The sequence below is a fragment of the Uranotaenia lowii genome, chromosome 1 (assembly GCF_029784155.1).
Source record: "Uranotaenia lowii strain MFRU-FL chromosome 1, ASM2978415v1, whole genome shotgun sequence".
NCBI classification, from domain to species: Eukaryota; Metazoa; Arthropoda; class Insecta; order Diptera; family Culicidae; genus Uranotaenia; species Uranotaenia lowii.
Window position 1 is genome coordinate 183,754,920 of NC_073691.1, and position 20,788 is coordinate 183,775,707.

At 36.7% G+C, this 20,788-nt stretch overlaps 1 protein-coding gene across 2 annotated transcripts in view; it reads right to left on the minus strand.

Annotated features, from left to right (window-relative positions):
- LOC129739913 (uncharacterized) overlaps nucleotides 1-20,788 on the minus strand; it is a 120,796-nt gene that overhangs the window by 51,281 nt on the left and 48,727 nt on the right. For both annotated transcript variants that reach the window (XM_055731472.1, XM_055731463.1), the window contains exons 3-4: nucleotides 14,488-14,584; nucleotides 4,995-5,228 (exon numbers count right to left, since the gene is read on the minus strand). In XM_055731472.1, coding sequence (XP_055587447.1) covers nucleotides 4,995-5,228; nucleotides 14,488-14,584 — 331 coding nt within the window. The remainder of the gene's footprint in view (nucleotides 1-4,994; nucleotides 5,229-14,487; nucleotides 14,585-20,788) is intronic.

Sequence of the window (20,788 nt, forward strand, 5' to 3'; positions counted from 1 at the left end):
ATTTTGACAATTTTGACAATTTTGACAATTTTGACAATTTTGACAATTTTGACAATTTTGACAATTTTGACAATTTTGACAATTTTGACAATTTTGACAATTTTGACAATTTTGACAATTTTGACAATTTTGACAATTTTGACAATTTTGACAATTTTGACAATTTTGACAATTTTGACAATTTTGACAATTTTGACAATTTTGACAATTTTGACAATTTTGACAATTTTGACAATTTTGACAATTTTGACAATTTTGACAATTTTGACAATTTTGACAATTTTGACAATTTTGACAATTTTGACAATTTTGACAATTTTGACAATTTTGACCATTTTGACAATTTTGACAATTTTAACAATTTTGACAATTTTGACAATTTTGACAATTTTGACAATTTTTACAATTTTGACAATTTTGACAATTTTGACAATTTTGACAATTTTGACAATTTTGACAATTTTGACAATTTTGACAATTTTGACAATTTTGACAATTTTGACAATTTTGACAATTTTGACAATTTTGACAATTTTGACAATTTTGACAATTTTGACAATTTTGACAATTTTGACAATTTTGACAATTTTGACAATTTTGACAATTTTGACAATTTTGACAATTTTGACAATTTTGACAATTTTGACAATTTTGACAATTTTGACAATTTTGACAATTTTGACAATTTTGACAATATTGACAATTTTGACAATTTTGACAATTTTGACAATTTTGACAATTTTGACATTTTGACAATTTTGACAATTTTGACAATTTGGATAATTTTGACAATATTGACAATTTTGACAATTTTGACAATTTTGACAATTTTGACAATTTTGACAATTTTGACAATTTTGACAATTTTGACAATTTTGACAATTTTGACAATTTTGACAATTTTGACAATTTTGACAATTTTGACAATTTTGACAATTTTGACAATTTCGACAATTTTGACAATTTTGACAATTTTGACAATTTTGACTATTTTGACAATTTTGACAATTTTGACAATTTTGACAATTTTGACAATATTGACAATATTGACAATTTTGACAATTTTGACAATTTTGACAATTTTGACAATTTTGACAATTTTGACATTTTTGACAATTTTGACAATTTTGACAATTTTGACAATTTTGACAATTTTGACAATTTTGACAATTTTGACAATTTTGACAATTTTGACAATTTTGACAATTTTGACAATTTTGACAATTTTGACAATTTTGACAATTTTGACAATTTTGACAATTTTGACAATTTTGACAATTTTGACAATTTTGACAATTTTGACAATTTTGACAATTTTGACAATTTTGACAATTTTGACAATTTTGACAATTTTGACAATTTTGACAATTTTGACAATTTTGACAATTTTGACAATTTTGACAATTTTGACAATTTTGACAATTTTGACAATTTTGACAATTTTGACAATTTTGACAATTTTGACAATTTTGACAATTTTGACAATTTTGACAATTTTGACAATTTTGACAATTTTGACAATTTTGACAATTTTGACAATTTTGACAATTTTGACAATTTTGACAATTTTGACAATTTTGACAATTTTGACGATTTTGACAATTTTGACAATTTTGACAATTTTGACAATTTTGACAATTTTGACAATTTTGACAATTTTAACAATTTTGACAATTTTGACAATTTTGTCAATATTAACAATTTTGACAATTTTGTCAATTTTGACAATTTTGACAATTTTGACAATTTTGACAATTTTGACAATTTTGACAATTTTGACAATTTTGACAATTTTGACAATTTTGACAATTTTGACAATTTTGACAATTTTGACAATTTTGACAATTTTGACAATTTTGACAATTTTGACAATTTTGACAATTTTGACAATTTTGACAATTTTGACAATTTTGACAATTTTGACAATTTTGACAATTTTGACAATTTTGACAATTTTGACAATTTTGACAATTTTGACAATTTTGACAATTTTGACAATTTTGACAATTTTGACAATTTTGACAATTTTGTCAATTTTGACAATTTTGACAATTTTGACAATTTTGACAATTTTGACAATTTTGACAATTTTGACAATTTTGACAATTTTGACAATTTTGACAATTTTGACAATTTTGACAATTTTGACAATTTTGACAATTTTGACAATTTTGACAATTTTGACAATTTTGACAATTTTGACAATTTTGACAATTGTGACAATTTTGACAATTTTGACAATTTTGACAATTTTGACAATTTTGACAATTTTGACAATTTTGACAATTTTGACAATTTTGACAATTTTGACAATTTTGACAATTTTGACAATTTTGACAATTTTGACAATTTTGACAATTTTGACAATTTTGACAATTTTGACAATTTCGACAATTTTGACAATTTTGACAATTTTGACAATTTTGACAATTTTGACAATTTTGACAATTTTGACAATTTTGACAATTTTGACAATTTGGACAATTTTGACAATTTTGACAATTTGGACAATTTTGACAATTTTGACAATTTTGACAATTTTGACAATTTTGACAATTTTGACAATTTTGACAATTTTGACAATTTTGATAATTTTGACAATTTTGACAATTTTGACAATTTTGACAATTTTGACAATTTTGACAATTTTGACAATTTTGACAATTTTGACAATTTTGACAATTTTGACAATTTTGACAATTTTGACAATTTTGACAATTTTGACAATTTTGACAATTTTGACAATTTTGACAATTTTGACAATTTTGACAATTTTGACAATTTTGACAATTTTGAAAATTTTGACAATGTTGAAAATTTTGACAATTTTGACTATTTTGACAAATTTGACTTTTTTGACAATTTTGACAATTTTGACAATTTGACAAATTCCATAATTTTTACAATTATGATTTTTTCGACAATTTTGGCAATTTTGATATTTTTTAGATTTCTACCTGTTTCGACATTTGTTAGCATTCTTTTTATTGTTTTCAGTTTTGATATTTTTAAAAATTTTTGACTGTTTTTGATTTATTTTTAAGGGTCAAAGTATTCAAATTGAGATTTCTAAGGAACTTTTTATGACATTAACGAATCCGTAATATATCCGTTCAAAGTGAAAAAAAAACTCTGCCATGCATGCAAACAATGGAAGTAACTGGAATATGAATGGAACCGAACAAAAAGTTCAAATATTTTAATAGACCTTTTTTCTACTGGTGCAGGAACATCGTGGTTGTTATTCAAGCGCACAAAAGTGAGATAGAGCAAATATGGTGGAAACTGTCAAAAAATGTACGGGAAGCAAAAGGTTTTTTTTGCTCCCTTTCGTATGTGTCGGAAACAATATTCCTATGTGAAAAAAAAAACGCTTCCTCTAGCATACAAAACAATTTGGTTTTTGTATTAAACTAAATATTTAGAAATTTCACGTTAATGTGTTAAGAAAAATAATCTTTTCGTTTAATGTGACTGAAGGCTTAAGTTTAAAAATATATTAAAAGGTGGTAGATCACTTTGTCTATGTCGTGTGGGCCCCTAGTTAACTGAAAATAATAGAAGTCACTGGGGCGGCTTTTCTTTTCGCGTGACATATTCCCACATGTCTACTCAAATGAATAAGAACCGTCCTTTTTTTTACAAAAAAAAGTGGGGGGAACAAGAATAAACTCACACGATCCAAGGAGGAGCCATAGAATACATATGCTGCCATTAAAAAAATAGATGGAAAAACTTTCAACCCCAGTATGCCACCAACCATGGGAATAGTTCATAAAAGTAATAGCTCCTGGCATATTCATACTTGCTCACTAGAGGACCTTCTCTAGAGCTGCTGAGCCATGTTTTATGCAGTCGGCCATGAGCTGATTTTTTCTTTTGGGTCCTTTTTGGCTTCTATGTTCTATTTTTTTTTCTTACACCAGATTCCTACCGCTATTTGAGCAACCTCGCGGCTATTCAACAAAAGCTTGCTTTGCTGCACTTTTCCAAACCATTCCGCAATGTGTTCCGCGAATGGAAGTGTGGGTGGATGTGTAGATCTACAGTTCCTCGAAAAGTATGATAGTGCGAAAATAAGAAGTCGAAGAAGTTGGCTTCTACAAGGAGAAGCTCCCGCAAGCAGGGATGATGAATGGGAAATGTACGAAAATGTGCCTCTTTCCGGGTTGCTGAGGGTGATGGCGTTTAAAAAACGCAGAATGCTAGGGTTGCTTGGATGAATATGAGAGTTTACAAAATTGTGTTCTCTTGCAAGGGAATATGATCCTAGGTTATCATTTTTAGCATTTATGATTTTTTTTTGTATGGTAACCTAGAACGAAGTACGGACCTGTTTCCTCGCCTTTTGTCAAGTGATAACCCACATGATTTCGGGTTTCGGTTCGTGTGATCCCGCCGGCTGCTGAAGCCACCGCGCAAAATGTTACATTCCGGATTTGGGAATGTAAATATGAATCTTGTCTAGTAGTAGCAGCAGCAGCAACAGCCACTTCCTTACGGTAGAAATGGGAAGTATAACTTTTGCCAGCGCACTATTTATGCTTGCATCCCATTGGTGATGTTTTTTGCCACCAGAAGTGGAAAAACGGAAGCTCACATATCTCTCTATCAAAAGTTGTGTGGGGGCGAAGGGATGAAAATTAATGGAGTGGGTGGCGAAATGACACAACTTAACTTTCCAGGGAGTTCATTTTCTATTCGGGAGTTTTTTTCGCGGAAATTTCGAACTTACGCTACGTTGCATATTTTAAGGCGCATTCATATTTTAGCGAGTTTGGCATGCAAACTTCGGAACACCACCGGTGATAATCTTTCGAAGTTACCACCCTAGCCATTTTCTGTAATGCTACGATGTGACTTGCTTGCTCATAAGTAGTGTTGAGTGTCACTCAGAAGGTGAAGTAGAATTTCATGTTTTTCCGCTCTTTGATTCTAATGAACTTAAATATACCGGATCAAGTTTTTTTTTTATAAAAGTGTAGAATACTCACCATTGTACTTATCGAAGGCGGTCGGCACATAGTCCGGGATGAACCGATCCTGGATGTAGGACACGATCAGATTCGTCTTGCCAACCTTGCCGTCCCCGACCAGGACACATTTGACATTTGGAGGATCTTTGGTGCAGGAGGCATCGCTGCTGGACGAGGATGAGGTACTGTCATTGGAGGAAGAGCCACACTTCACCGGGTCCTTCTGTTTTTCCTTGGATTTGAATTTCTTGTCTGGAAATATGTAAAAAAAATGTAATTAATTACTTGAAAATAAGAAAAAAACAGTTTTCAGTTTGAGAATTCAGATTCAGATTCGGAAGTCAAATTCAGATACAGTATGCTAATCCTGAACTCTGATTGAAAATTCTGATCCAAGATAAAAAAAAATTAATTTGGGATCAAATGTAGATTCAGATTGAGTATCACGATTCATGTTCATAACCGTTTTAAATTCAAATAATCAAAATTGACTTCAATGATTCATCATTGGACAAAACTAAGCGACGAACCTCAAATGACCTCGAATTTGAGTCAAACCGATTTTGCTTGTTCTGAGTCACCAGTCGAAAGGTTTTAGGCAACCGAAACCATTAAAAATAGACAAAATAAACGCCTCGTGAGTCGTACAGAAGAAAGAAATCAAAACAAGCAGCAGAGGACAACGCAACAGTCGATCCCTACGCAAGGTAGCTGAGTCATTGCCTCCCAAGTCTTAAATAGGCAGCGAAGCAACAGAACAGGCAGTCAAAAAAAATTGCAAATAAACACCCAAAAACAGAAACTGTTGCTAAAACCACCCAAACTTGAACTGAGAAACGTGCACAGTTCATGGGTACTGTGAAGCAATATTTGTATCATACTCTTGAAGGTGATATCTTCAAGGTTTTTTCACGGTCGCCTTGTAACTTTAAAAAAAATTTAAATTTTGTCTACTGTTTCCATTGTGCTTAAGTTTTCCTTCATTTTTTAAATTGATTTAAAGTACTCGTTTTCAAGTCGTAGATCTCTGCCCCAAACTACCCAAACTACACACATGCGAACATTCTAATCCTCCTGGGTGTTTTTTTTTTTGCTACCTTCGATTGGCAACCTCATTGAAAAGCGTCAAAAAAAAAAAGGTTACCACGTACAGGCAGCAGATTAACGTGGGACCAAACCTGGACTACCGTTCTCAATAGTTTCCTTTCGTCTGTTTTTTTTTTTTATTTGCTGTCTGTTGCCGCCCTCTCCGATTCTTAGGAAGTTTATGGGATCTTTTTCGCCTTTCATTCGCCAAACTCGCTGGGACTAGATATGATGGAAATAAATCCTTGAACTCGAACGAAAAAGCAGTTGCTTGATCGGCTAGCTTGTGTGTTTTTTTTCATCCTTTTGTGTGTGCTTTGTGGATGTTGCTTTTTCGGGAAACCATTTGCTGAGACGACGACTGGGATCACATAAGCACGGCCAAAGCGAGAGACCTAAAATTGGGCTAAACTTCCGGTCCGAGCGGAAGTCAGGGTCAACCTTAACCAGATTTGCTGGATTTATGATGTATTTCCGCTCATCCGATCGGTCGTTTTGTGGCACATCTTCGTTTGGGTTTCGCTTTTAAAGCGCCTTTATTTGGGATGATTGACGGGCTTTTCGGTTTTCGATTTCGTTTGGCTAGTCGAGTATTAGGATGGAAATTTATTCCGGCTTTTGCTTTTAAATTAGCCTCGCCAGATTTATCGTGTTCGGTGCAAGGTGCAGCACTGGCATGGGAAAATTGATGGCCCCTGAATGCCGTTGGCTAGGAAATCCCTCCCGAGGCTCATTTGCGGCATTTGGTAGCCATAAAAAATCCATTATTCCCGTATGAAGTCGCCATTTAGCACCATCGTCGTCTCGTTTTTCTCTCTTGATTCTTTCCAAGCTTACTCGGTAACAAACACGGCTCTCGGATAGGATTTTATGTCCGAATTGGCAACCGTGATATCCGAAATTTTCCTGAACTGTTTTGCCAATGAGCCAGCCATCAAGTGAAGCCGATAAGCATGCAGAGATAGGCAAAGACGATCATTTGCACTTAATTTTGCACTATTCACCAGAGTCAGTTCAATAACGAAAAACAGAAAGTAAGGACCCATTAGGCCACTATCGTTAGTCCGGACTGATTGACTGACTGCAGCTTAGAAGTCTTTTCAAATTGGCGGCTCTTCGACTAACCAACAAACAACTATGTACCTTTATGGCCTATCGGTAGACAAATTGGCAGACATGTAAGTGGCCTTTCGATAGCTGAACGAATCACAAACTTACCGGACAGTTTGCGGCAAACGAGTTCGTCGACTTAAGTTGCTGTCATTTGAGTACTAATGAACTATAACGTCGGAATGACTTTTTAAGAACAGGGGCGGGATTATGGAACTCGAAACAATCGAGTTTCGTTCGATTCGACCAACTTTGGCATTACCGATCTCGATTCGAATAGAACGTTTCGAGATGATCTACTACCCGATTTACTCGAAATCTAGTACGTTAAAATTTAGAACTCGAACGAGATTCGTAGTACTGAATCTAACTCGATTCGAGTTCAACTCGAAACGGGTAACTCGAATCGAATAGGATTCATAATTTCACCCCAGGATTTCGATTCGAAAGAAACCGTCAGTGCTGTGGAGTTTTGACTGCAAAAGTCGGCAGCAAATCGAGATATCTTCTAAGAATTGTCAAAAATATCAAAAATGTCCAAAATGTCAAGAATGTCAAAAATTTCGAAAATGTCAAAAATGTCAAAAATCACAAATATATCAAAAATGTCAAAATTGTCAAACATATCGAGAATTTCAAAAGTGTCAAATAGTCAAAAATTTTCAAAATGTCAAAAATGTCAAAAATAACAAAAATGACAAAAATGACAAAAATGACAAAAATGACAAAAATGACAAAAATGACAAAAATGACAAAAATGACAAAAATGACAAAAATGAAAAAAATGACAAAAATGACAAAAAAGACAAAACAGACAAAAATGACAAAAATGACAAAAATGACAAAAATGACAAAAATGACAAAAATGACAAAAATGACAAAAATGACAAAAATGACAAAAATGACAAAAATGACAAAAATGACAAAAATGACAAAAATGACAAAAATGACAAAAATGACAAAAATGACAAAAATGACAAAAATGACAAAAATGACAAAAATGACAAAAATGACAAAAATGACAAAAATGACAAAAATGACAAAAATGACAAAAATGACAAAAATGACAAAAATGACAAAAATGACAAAAATGACAAAAATGACAAAAATGACAAAAATGACAAAAATGACAAAAATGACAAAAATGACAAAAATGACAAAAATGACAAAAATGACAAAAATGACAAAAATGACAAAAATGACAAAAATGACAAAAATGACAAAAATGACAAAAATGACAAAAATGACAAAAATGACAAAAATGACAAAAATGACAAAAATGATAAAAATGACAAAAATGACAAAAATTACAAAAATTACAAAAATTACAAAAATGACAAAAATAACAAAAATGACAAAAATAACAAAAATCACAAAAATGACAAAAATGACAAAAATGACAAAAATGACACAAATGACAAAAATGACAAAATTGTCAAAAATGTCAAAAATTGACAAAATTGACAAAATTGTCAAAATTGTCAAAATTGTCAAAATTGTCAAAATTTTAAAAATTGTCAAAATTGTCAAAATTGTCAAAATTGTCAAAATTGTCAAAATTGTCAAAATTGTCAAAATTGTCAAAATTGTCAAAATTGTCAAAATTGTCAAAATTGTCAAAATTGTCAAAATTGTCAAAATTGTCAAAATTGTCAAAATTGTCAAAATTGTCAAAATTGTCAAAATTGTCAAAATTGTCAAAATTGTCAAAATTGTCAAAATTGTCAAAATTGTCAAAATTGTCAAAATTGTCAAAATTGTCAAAATTGTCCAAATTGCCAAAATTGTCAAAATTTTCAAAATTTTCAAAATTGTCAAAATTGTCCAAATTGTCAAAAATGTCAAAAATATCACAATTGTCAAAAATGTCAAAAATGTCAAAAATGTCAAAATTGTCAAAAATGTCAAAAATTTCAAAATTGTCAAAAATGTCAAAAATATCAAAAATGTCAAAAATGTCAAAAATGTCCAAAATGTCAAAAATGTCAAAAATGTCAAAAATGTCAAAAATGTCAAAAATGTCAAAAATATAAAAAATATCACAATTGTCACAATTGTCAAAAATGTCAAAAATTTCAAAATTGTCAAAATTGTCAAAATTGTCAAAATTGTCAAAACTGTCAAAATTATCAAAATTGTCAAAATTGTCAAAATTGTCAAAAACGTCAAAAATGACAAAAATGTCGAACATGTCAAAAATGTCATAAAAGTCAATTATGTCAAAAATGTCAAAAAGGTCAAAAATGTCAAAAATGTCAAAATTGTCAAAATTGTCAAAATTGTCAAAAATGTCAAAAATGTCAAGAATGTCAAGAATGTCAAAAATATCAAAAATGTCAAAAATGTCAAAATTGTCAAAAATGACAAAAATGACAAAAATGACAAAAATGTCAAAATTGTCAAAAATGTCAAAAATGTCAAAAATGTCAAAATTGTCAAAAATGTCAAAAGTGTCAAAAATGTCCAAAATGTCAAAAATTGTCAAAAATGTTCATATGTCAAAAATGTCAAAAATGTCGAAAATGTCAAAATTGTCAAAAATGTCAAAAATTTCAAAAATGTCAAAATTGTCAAAAATGTCAAAATGTCAAAAATGTCAAAAATGTCAAAAATGTCAAAAATGTCAAAAATGTCAAAAATGTCAAAAATGTGAAAAATGTCAAAAATGTCAAAAATGTCAAAAATTTAAAAAATGTCACTAATGTCCAAAATGTCAAAAATGTCAAAAATGTCAAAAATGTCAAAAATGTCAAAAATGTCAAAAGTGTCAAAAATGTCAAAAATGTCAAAAAGTCAAAAATGTCAAAAATGTCGAAAATGTCAAAAATGTCAAAAATGTCAAAAATATCAAAAATGTCAAAAATGTCAAAAATGTCAAAAATGTGAAAAATGTCAAAAATGTCAAAAATGTCAAAAATGTCAAAAATGTCAAAAATGTCAAAAATATTAAAATTGTCAAAATTGTCAAAATTGTCAAAATTGTGAAAATTGTCAAAATTATCAAAATTGACAAAATTGTCCGTTAGTATTACCTAAAGAGTTTTAGGCCCTAAAATATCTTTATGACTTCAAGAAGGGCCTTCAAAAACTTCCGATGAGATTTTTAATTGCTCTTCGACTTTGAAAGGCGATCTTAAGCCTTCTACATCATTCAAAAACATTGAGGACCTTAAGAAGCGACAATCTTGTTAAAAATTATCATAAATTCCTACCTTCAGATAGTTTGTCTCAATTCGAGCCCATTCATCAGCTACATCTAGATTTACATCCAAAGCTAAATTAAAGGGAAAAATATCAACGAATCACGAGTTTCGGTTCGCAGCTCCACAGGCCATGTGGTGTCCATCTAACAGTTTCCTAGACCTGTAACCAGACCACTCTACTCCTATCTCTACCCAGAATTTCGAAAAGATAAATGGCCACTTGGCACGCTACAAAACGGCAAACAAACGACCGCGCCACATCACGGCGGGTCCTGTTCCTACCCATAGAATTGCAGTTACCAAGTAGAGTTTGCTCCACCATCGCCGGGGAGTTTGTCGTCGTCGTCGTAGTCATCATCTGGGGCGGACTTGGGAAGAGGAGATCCGTAACAAATCGACCTCTCACGCCATGAGTGAGCTTCCCCTCCAAGTTGACTACTGCCTGCGCTAACCGCTAAATTGTAACGTCTAAAACTGCGAAAAAGCGGGATGGGATAGCTTGTGGGTGGTTTGGGAGGTGGAGTTCCTCCCCCGAAAAACCGAAACAACTTTTCTTCTTTCTATGTGAAGTCCAAGCGGGGGGCCAAGAGCCCTTGCCAAGTACGAAACCATTTCTGTTTGATGTGTGTATCGCAATGGGGCAGGCAGACTGCATGCTGCTGCCCGGTTCCTCCCATGATCTGGCCTCTTCCGATGGCCAAACCCGGTCGGTCTGTCGGGGTCTTCAGGATTGAGAAGCTAGGAAGTCGGCCACCGTAAAAGTCAAAGTCGTTCATAATTCAATCTGGAACCTGGGCAGCCCAGCATCGTAGTTTGCCGTACGGGGAGTTAGTTTTCTTTTTCGCCTTAATATTTTCCTACATCGCCTCAGGAATGGCGGCACAATCTCTGTGCTTTGCTTTGCGGAACAAGTTTATCGTCGTCTGTTGAGCCAGAGCTAGGAAAATCCTTTTTCCCTCCAACAAAGGTAATGGATCGATCTTTTGGTGAACGGCGGACCTTCAGCGAGCAACCGAAAACGTCCGGGAGGGAAACACATTTCCGATAAGTCCGGACCATCCATCAATTTCGATCCATTGGCAGGTCCGTTTTAACGTATATGGCAGCTGATCTGCATTCCTCAATCTAACCCTAGCTTCGACGTTTAAACGCAGGGATTTACTCAAATATTAAAGATAACTTCCGAGGAAAGGCACAAAATTATTTTTCAATCAGGAGACTTGAATGAAGATTTCGGCCTCGCTCGAGGGATCGAAAATCTGCTGCAACTTTTTCAATTAAAATCTCAACTTTTCGGCTGGTCTGGGCAAAAGTTTATCGCCAAAACATTCAACAGCTACTCAGGACTAAACTGGTGGGAGTCCAAATAAGCCGCCCAACCATGAACTAAGTTGAAAAACCAAAACAAAACCACACCGCCTTTTTGGGACTCTGACCACTGAACTAAAAGTGGGAAAATCTGGAAATAGTTTGTTTGCCAGACCGCTGTGCTGCCTGGAAGAAAAAAACTTTTTCTCTTTTAAAGTTTAACGAAAATGAACCCAGTTTAAGTCGGTGCAGGGAACGATTTCAACGGATAAGATTTTAATTTCTAAATTTAGGCAATTCTAAATACTAACAATGCAACACCAATTTCTCCAATTGTCAAAATTGTCAAATCTGTTAAAATTCTCAAAATTGCCAAAGTTGTCAAAATTATCTGAATAATCAAAATGGTCAAAATTGTCCAAATGTCAAAATGCTCAAAATTGTCCAAATTTTAATGGTCAAAATTGTCAAAATTGTCAAAATTGTCAAAATTGTCAAAATTGTCAAAATTGTCAAAATTGTCAAAATTGACAAAATTGTCAAAACTGTCAAAATATCAAAATCTTCAAAATTTTCAATTCTATCAAAATTGTCAAAATATCAAAATCATCAAAATTTTCAATTCTATCAAAATTGTCAAAATATCAAAATCATCAAAATTTTCAATTCTATCAAAATTGTCAAAAATGTCAAAAATGTCAAAATTGTCAAAATTGTCAAAATTGTCAAAATAGACAAAATTGTCAAAATTGTCAAAATTGCCAAAATTGTCAAAATTGTCAAAATTGTCAAAATTGTCAAAATTGTCAAAATTGTCAAAATTGTCAAAATTGTCAAAATTGTCAAAATTGTCAAAATTGTCAAAATTGTCAAAATTGTCAAAATTGTCAAAATTGTCAAAATTGTCAAAATTGTCAAAATTGTCAAAATTGTCAAAATTGTCAAAATTTTCAAAATTTTCAAAATGCTCAAAATTTTCCAAATTGTCAAAATCGTCAAAATTTTCCAAATGCTCAAAATTTTCAAAATGCTCAAAATTTACCAAATTGTCAAAATTGTCAAAATTGTCAAAATTTTCAAAATTGTCGAAATTGTTCAAATTGTCAAAGTTTTTAAAATTGTCAAAATTTGAAATATTGTCAAAATTTTCAAAATTGACAAAACTTTGCAAATTGTCTTTGAGATGTTAACCAGATGGTTCAAAAGGTTGACTTCGAAACCCTTCAGTTATCAGAGATAACGATTATCAACCTTAGATCGTTAAAGAAAACTTTTCTCGGGTATAGAAAATCTTATTGTTTATTTTATCCGTCGAAAAAGCCACAAGATTCTATCTTCCTGGATCAACAAGGCACTTTCTCCGAGCGCTTTCTAAGCCAACACGGCTAGAAGAAAGAATGAACAGTCGATCGCAGAGGAAAGAAAACTGAAAAGCTGTAAACTAAAGAAAAAAGTGGCGGCAAAACGGTTAGATAATGATCAAGGAGAGTTTATTGTTTTTTTTGTTGGCCCTATTTGGGATATGTTGCCCTACCATAAATTCCCAAAAAGGTAGCGAGAAACTCTAAAATCGAAAAACGAAACAATATGTTGCTAGTTTACCGTAGTGGGTTTTTTTTTCTGTCGACCGTTTGTTTTCTTTTTATAGTTCCTAGAGACTGATATAATTTATAGCACCATAGTTTCGACAATTAAAGGGTATTTTGAATATCTAACGAAGCTGCACGCTGAGTCGAGAATTTAATGAGATTGTTTTTTTTGTGGAGGAAAACCTTGTGGGCTGTGCACTCGGTTTAGCTGATGACAGATATCGGACTTGGACGCGCGGGGTTTCTGCTTATTTATGTATGCCCATTCATAGTTTGGACTACAAGGTAAACAGCACACCAATCATTCGATGGCATTAACAACTCATCTGAGATTTGAAAAATTTAGGATAAAGCGATGAATATGCGCATAAAGAAAACCAAACAATGTAGTTATGAGATTTGTGTAGTGAAAAGAATTCGGCCTATGGATAGAATTAAACGATTGAGAAAACAATTTATTTCTAGACCAAAAATGATTGAAAAATCATCAGCGTGCAAACGTCACACGGAACACAAACATGAAACAAAAAAAAAGAAAAAGAAAAAAAGACCATTCTGTTGATTTTGGGATGGAATAACGTTCGGTTATTTATGCAATTGTTCTCGGTAAAGTTTGTGATAGATTTGAGTTAAATTTCCTTGAAATCGACATCGAGGGTTACGACAGTAAGTATCATCCAAATTCGAAAAATAAGATCAAACTTCACCAGTTGTGTAACGCCGGGTTTCCTGTTTACTTAGAGCGAGTTCACTGGTGTTGGGAAAAAGTGGTAGAATTTTTGACATTTTGAAAATTTTACCATGCTAAAATGTTTTCAAGATCTTGGGGCGTTGTATTTTTTTACAACACTGTTCCTATTCCAACCGTATGTGATAGAAATATTGCTATTTTTGCATCACAGCATGCGAAAAACAACACGTGTTGTAAAAAAAACTAGAAGACCACAGATCTTGAAAATGTTTTTACATGGCAAAATTTTCAAAATGTGCCGTAAGTGTCAAAATTTCTACCACTTTTTCCCAACACCAGTGAACTTGCTCTTACAATGAATTTAAAAGTGGATGGATACACTCGGCACAAAATACTCCTTCAATAGTAGGCCTTGATAGAGCTTATTAAAAAAACTTGTAATATTTTGAAAAAAAAAAACACATTACAACACAGGTAAAAATTACAGTATTCTCTTGTGAATCCGAAGAATAAATAGAACTCACCTTTTTTGGTACGCTTTGAGTTTTTCTTCTCCTTGACAAGGGCTCGCCTGCCATTTTCGCTGGATGAGGAATTCTTAGAGCTAATATCACTTTTATTCTGTAAAGAGAAAGAAAAAGAGCAAAAATAAACCGGATTAGCAAAACAGTGGAAAAAAATAAATGAATGAAATCAGTAAACTACTGTCAGCTCTCGGAGAACTGCATCTGCATTTGCATCCTCAAGTGAAGAGTGGAGGAAATTATTACTGGCAAATTAGCACCTCCCGAGGGTGACACAAATAGGACAAAAACTTTGCCCATATGTATGAATGGACAGAAAAAAAACCCGGACCGAGTAACATCATGTGAGAAGTTTTGTTTCTATGGTTTCTCTGGCTGCCGGCTAGAAGCCACACCACCATTCAAAATGGAACTCTCCGTGTCGTGTGTCCCGGATATGTTGAACCCCTCTGGGGGACACTTTCCCTGGGAAACCCTTTCGTCCGGACCCTGCTTCATGTTTCCCGGAGGAACATACCGATGACGACAACGACACGGGATGGGAAATAATTTGAATTAATGTGCGGAATGAAATGTGTTATTTGTGTGCCAGCACCATTATGCCTGCAAAAACCAACCAAACGCCACTTTAAAGTGCAATATCATAAAAGCCAATGGCTTCTGGTGCAGAGTTCCGCCCGTTTCCGGATCTTTGATTCTTTTCGAAACCGTGTGTAAGGTACCAAGCAGCCAGGCCTGAAGATTTCCACACCGCATCGTGAGTACGAATGTCTGAGTGTGTGTGTGTGTGTGTGTGTGTGTCAGCATTTGTGCCATTCCCTCCGGGATTATTGCTGCTCGGAAAGTTTTCACGAATCCCCCTAGCAGGTTTCACATTTTTTTCACCGGAAACGATAACGAAACAAAAAAACAGACTTTGAAATTAGAAAACAACAAAATTGACAAAAAAATTACAAATTCAACAAAAAAACATAAGTTACTGTAACTTCTGAAAACACTCAAAAAATACAAGCTTTTCCAAGCTCATAAGTAAAGATCACACTATATTCCATTATAGATTTCCATTGTGTCTTAATCTGGCTCATCACAATAACAAAAATGAAACAAAAAACGGAGATCTCAGAGCCCATCGATACAGTCGCGCTGTTTCCAGCCAGCGTCATCAGTCGTCTCGGCCCTGAGTTTGTCTACGGCGAAGGGGTTCTCCAGCCTTTTTTATAAGTTGATCACCTAGGTGGTAAATCCCGGTTCACGGATTGTATTCCAAGGCATTGTGAGCAACCGCGTCTTTCCAGTTTGCTACGCTGGGTCCGTGGATACAATGGGAAGACTCATGATGTACTCCGTGTAGACCTTCTACTCTCTAAACTCCACCTCGGGCTGCAGACCTAGTTCCCACCTCAATCTGTTTAACACACTATGCCTCATTCGCGTCAGTGCGCTCCAAGGCAATACTCATAGACGAGACCACTTTCAGCAATACGTCTCATCCTTAAGACTCGACGTCTGAACTCTCCTCTAACGACTTGAGAATCGACATTCCCACATAAACCTCTCCTCATCGCGATTCGAGGCCTGATCTCTCCTCTTACGACTTGAGATCCGACCCCTCCTCGCATTGACTCGAGGGGTCAATGCGAGGAGGGGTCGGATCTCCTCACATTGACGTATACATATTTACCTCTCCTCTGCACAACTCAAGGCCCGATCTCTCCTCTAGCGACTCGATATCTGACCTCTCCTCGTAATGACTCGAGGTAACCACTTATACCCTCCTCTTGTTGATTAAAGGCCTGATCACTTCTCTTGCGACTCGAAACCCGACCTCTTATCGTAAAGACTCGGGGTTGAGAACACAAACCTCTCATTCTGAAGACTCAAGACCTGACCTCTCCTCTAACGACTCGAAGTCCGACCTTCTATCTTCAGGATTCGAGGTTTGCCACCTTAATACCCGTCGTGTGCCGATCGAGAGCAGCTTCTCCTAGACTCACACGACACCTGTCACAGCACACGCGCGGGACTTAACGCAACTACTTGGATGATTCCCGATGAAGACGTCATCTTACTCCGACTCGAATGGATCACCCGGCTCTACCCGTAGGTATTCCCCGATCGTGGAATAACCCTTTCCCAACTATTTCCACTGCAAAGAAGGTATAGTTTTATCCCCGCAGCTTCGATCGTTGGTAACCGCACTACTCAGATACTCCCCGAAGTTGGAGCATCCTGCACACGCCATCCGCTACGAAGATGATGTTGCCTTTTTTTGTAGCTACAAACCATGGGGTCGGACACACAATACTCGACAGCCCCCCGTCAATGGGGTCAGTCTACTTCCACCGTTGTCCGGTCTTCTTTTATCCCTTTGGCTGACAACTGTAGGATTTTCGGCTCGCAGCTTTTTCTTTACGTCGTGTGCAAGATCGAGGGCAGCTTGTTTTGAACTCGCGCCTGTCAACGCTACGACTCAAATATTTCCCGACAGTGACGGCATGCTACACCAACTCGAGAGGCTCACCCAGCATCGAGAATGTCTCTACACTTGGGTATCCTCCGACAGTGGTTAACCCCCTTCCTACGAGGTCCGCTACGAGGAAGGTATTGTCTGATTCCCGCAGTTTCCTCCTTATGGAGCGGTACTACTCGGATACTTCCCGGCGGTGGGGATTCGTTCCAACTTCGACAAAATTCTTTCCTAATTAAATGACATAAAATCGCAAGTTTGGAAAAAGCCATGGAAGGTTTTTGGGCCGAAAAACCGAGTTGGTGCCTGTGGAAACCACATAATGCCAAAGTGCCCGATCAAGGAACGTCCGCGGTGTATAAGTACGGAAGAGGTCCTTTACGATAGCGATTGCTAACGACGGACTCATGACGAGTGCCCGTGCCCGTAGATGTGTCATATTATATGCGGTTCTCGTACTGAGCTTGACCCACACAGTGCCATAAAGGTAATCGCATTTAGAATTATTTGGGAAGGTCGTAGAACCAATACAGTCGTTGAGTCAAAACCACTCGAAGGTTCTCAAACCAGAAACTGTTGGGAGATGGATTGAAGGGTTGATGCTGCTAATAGATCTTAGGACCTGAGCCTCTGAAAGGTCATCGAGCCGGAAACCCACTCGAAGTAGTCGAGTCGAGTCCAACGATTTTAGGTCCTCCGTTAAGCATTACATTGGAAGGTCTCCGAGCTGAGAAACTATTGGATGGTCGTTTTAAGTATCGCAGATAAAATGCAGCGGTCGAAGAAAGAGAATTTACATGGTTAACTATGGAATGAGTTTTATTTCGTAAGCAAAGTGTGTGTTTATTTGTGTGGGTTGTGTGTAATGGGGTAATGGAAAACACTGAATGAAATGTTCCGAGTAGAACTGAGGACGTTGCTCCATAACAGGGTAGCCCGAAACTCCTCCTTAACGATATTAGAACGATGCTTCAATTGTATTTAAGATGCCGATGTCTACCCTGTGCCGCTCCAACTTGACGCGATTCAGGGGCTTTGTCATTATGTCCGCCTTCATGCTTTCAGTAGCGGCATGTAGCGGAGCTCGATGATTCGTTTAGAGTGTTAGGTCTTTTTAAACGCATAAATATTTGGTAAGAATGTGCTTCGAACAGCGTTCCAGACTTACAGACTCCACGAACTTTATACACGATTTATTGTTCTACCATACGATGATAGGAGCTCGTTGTTCTTGCTGTAGATCCTTGAGCAGCTTGCGGTATCACAGCAAGTCCAACCTTCCGCCAGGGCTACGTACTCGGCCTCAAACGAGAACACAGCAACGCTTGACTGTTTCCGTTTCAAGCTCGCGGATGCCGGATCCTATTGCAAATGGTAATCTTTCGTAGCCTTGAGGTACCTAATGACCCGCTTTGCTTCGGTCCAATCACTGTTCTACCAGTTTGAAACTTTTCTTCCCCCTGATGTTTACCGCAACGTGAACCAAGCTGCCCACCAAACTATGGTATGACGTGTTTGTAGGCAATCCGGTCTGCTCGCCCGAGATATGCGGGATCAATTGGCACATGGTCTAGCATTTTCGTGCCCGAATCGTTGAATAATCTTCCCGATGTAGTTGGATTGATGCAGTGTATAATGATCGCTCTTCTCTCTACGCGTATGCCCAGGATGTGTTTGAGTCCACCCAGACAAAACAGATTGAAGTCTTTTTGAAGCGCACGAGATATTTCTCCGCACTCCTCCTCCGAGCTGCACGCAATGATCATATCGTCGACGTATATTAGGACCCCTTCGGCATTTATCGGCACTAGCGTTGACGAAACCCATCGTTTTGAAAACTCCGTCTAATTTCTTATTTCAGGCTCTGGCAGACTGTTCAAGTCCATGAATGCTTCGTTTTAGGCAACACACCATGCCTTCGTTTCGTTCGAAGCCAGACGGTTGCTTCATGGAGACATCCTTCTCCAAGTCTGCATACAGGTAGGCCCTTTTTATGTCCAGGTGCTTGACTAACATCTGTTGCATGCTGGCACTGTTCGGCAAAGACCTCGTCCTAATTTATGCCGTTTTTTTTGCGAGAATCCTTGTCCTCAACTTGTCTTGCTTTGTGACGCACTATTTGGCCATTTTCGTCCTGCTTTCTTTTAAAAGTCCATTTGCATCCTTCCGGTTTGTTTCCAAGCGGCAATGGGACTAACTCCCACGTCCCGTACTCTTGAAGGGACTCCTGCATAATCTTCTTCTTTCTTTTTCTTTACTTTAGTAATGTGAACCCAAGCACTGCAGCCGAAAACTTTCAAGTAATGAACCTTGGGTTTCACACCATTCCGGAGCTCGAAGGGCGTGGCGGCGAAAGGTTTCGTAGGCAGAATGTTTTGAAGGTATACTGCCGTGCTAAGCGCCTCTGCTCAGTAACTTTTCTCTTTCCTCGACCGCTGCCTTTTACCAGCGATAGGTTATGTGCCCAGCAGCGAGGGAAAAGTAAAGAACCAAAGTTCGGTTTTTAAATCTCGATAATCAAATTGTACGTAAGTTTTTCGGACGGTAATTACGAAATAGAGGGGAATCGTTTCACGCTACAGAAGCTCGGAAACAGCCATTTCACGACTTCGCGCTTCAAGGTCGAGCTGTTGCTCATTCGGGAGGAGCTCTGGCGATACGTGGATCCAGGAGTAAAGCCGGAGACCGAAGCGGATGCAACGTGAAGGGCAGGAGACGCCAAAGCAAGAGCCACGATTGGCCTATTGTTTGAGGACAACCAGCACGCATTGATTCGCTCATCGACGACGACCAAAGCTACTTGGGCGGCGCTTAAGAACTACCACCAGAAGATGACCCTAACCCCCCTAGGATGACCAGATGCCATAAGAATTCATGGATCCTGGTCATCGAACTGAAGCCATGGAGGACCATCAGGTCGGAACCACTTGAAGGTTTTTGGGTCGACTATTAGAAGGTCGTTGAAAAGAAAGCCTGAAATCCTTTGGAAGGTCGTCGGATCTATCATAAATTCGTCGGGTGTGGAAGTTGTTGAAATGTTGTCGGATCGAAAGGCCACCAAAGGTCATGGAGCTGGGACTCCAGATAGCAATCTTCGGGAAGGTCGTCGAGCCGAGAGCAACTGAAAAACGACGATATGGATGATCGTCGCGCTTGTGTGAGCTGGAGATTATTGTCGTTTTGAGCTTTAGCAGCCGGAAGGTTGTCAAGCCGGGAACCCATTAAAGGGTTATCAGCAGAGGCTCGTCATGCTTGATTAGACTAGCAATTTTTGCTAATCAAAAAGGCTCCGTACTCGATTTACGGAACCTCTCTACTCACATGACGGAAAAAGCACCACTATAGTCAACATTTCTTCGGCTTTTGACTGGCGAAGCCCACCACACTTTGAATGAAAAAGGAAGGATTGCCCTTGAAAGCAAACAAGAGAAAAAAACCTTTCTAGATCGACTGCTGGCAGGGAACAACAATAGCAATAACAAACTGAAAACGGGCATGCGGCAGGAGCAACAATAACAATAAATGCGTTACCTGTTCGTTTTCGGTTGTTTGAGTGCGATTGGTGAATGCTTGACTATGAAATTCTTTTAGCTTCACAGGATTGGAGGATGAGAGACTGGCAAACGAATAGGAATTGAGTGTGACGGACCAAAAAACTTCACAGTCACAGCTAGACGCCTCATGACACTGACGAATCTCAACCATAGTCGTCAGGTTAGAGTTATTCGTCGGCCTCGAAACTGGAACTCGGTGAAATGTCGTCAATTCGGAGCTACTGGAAGTCATCGGGCCAAGATCAACTGTAAGACGACGACATGGGACGTCGAAGCGATG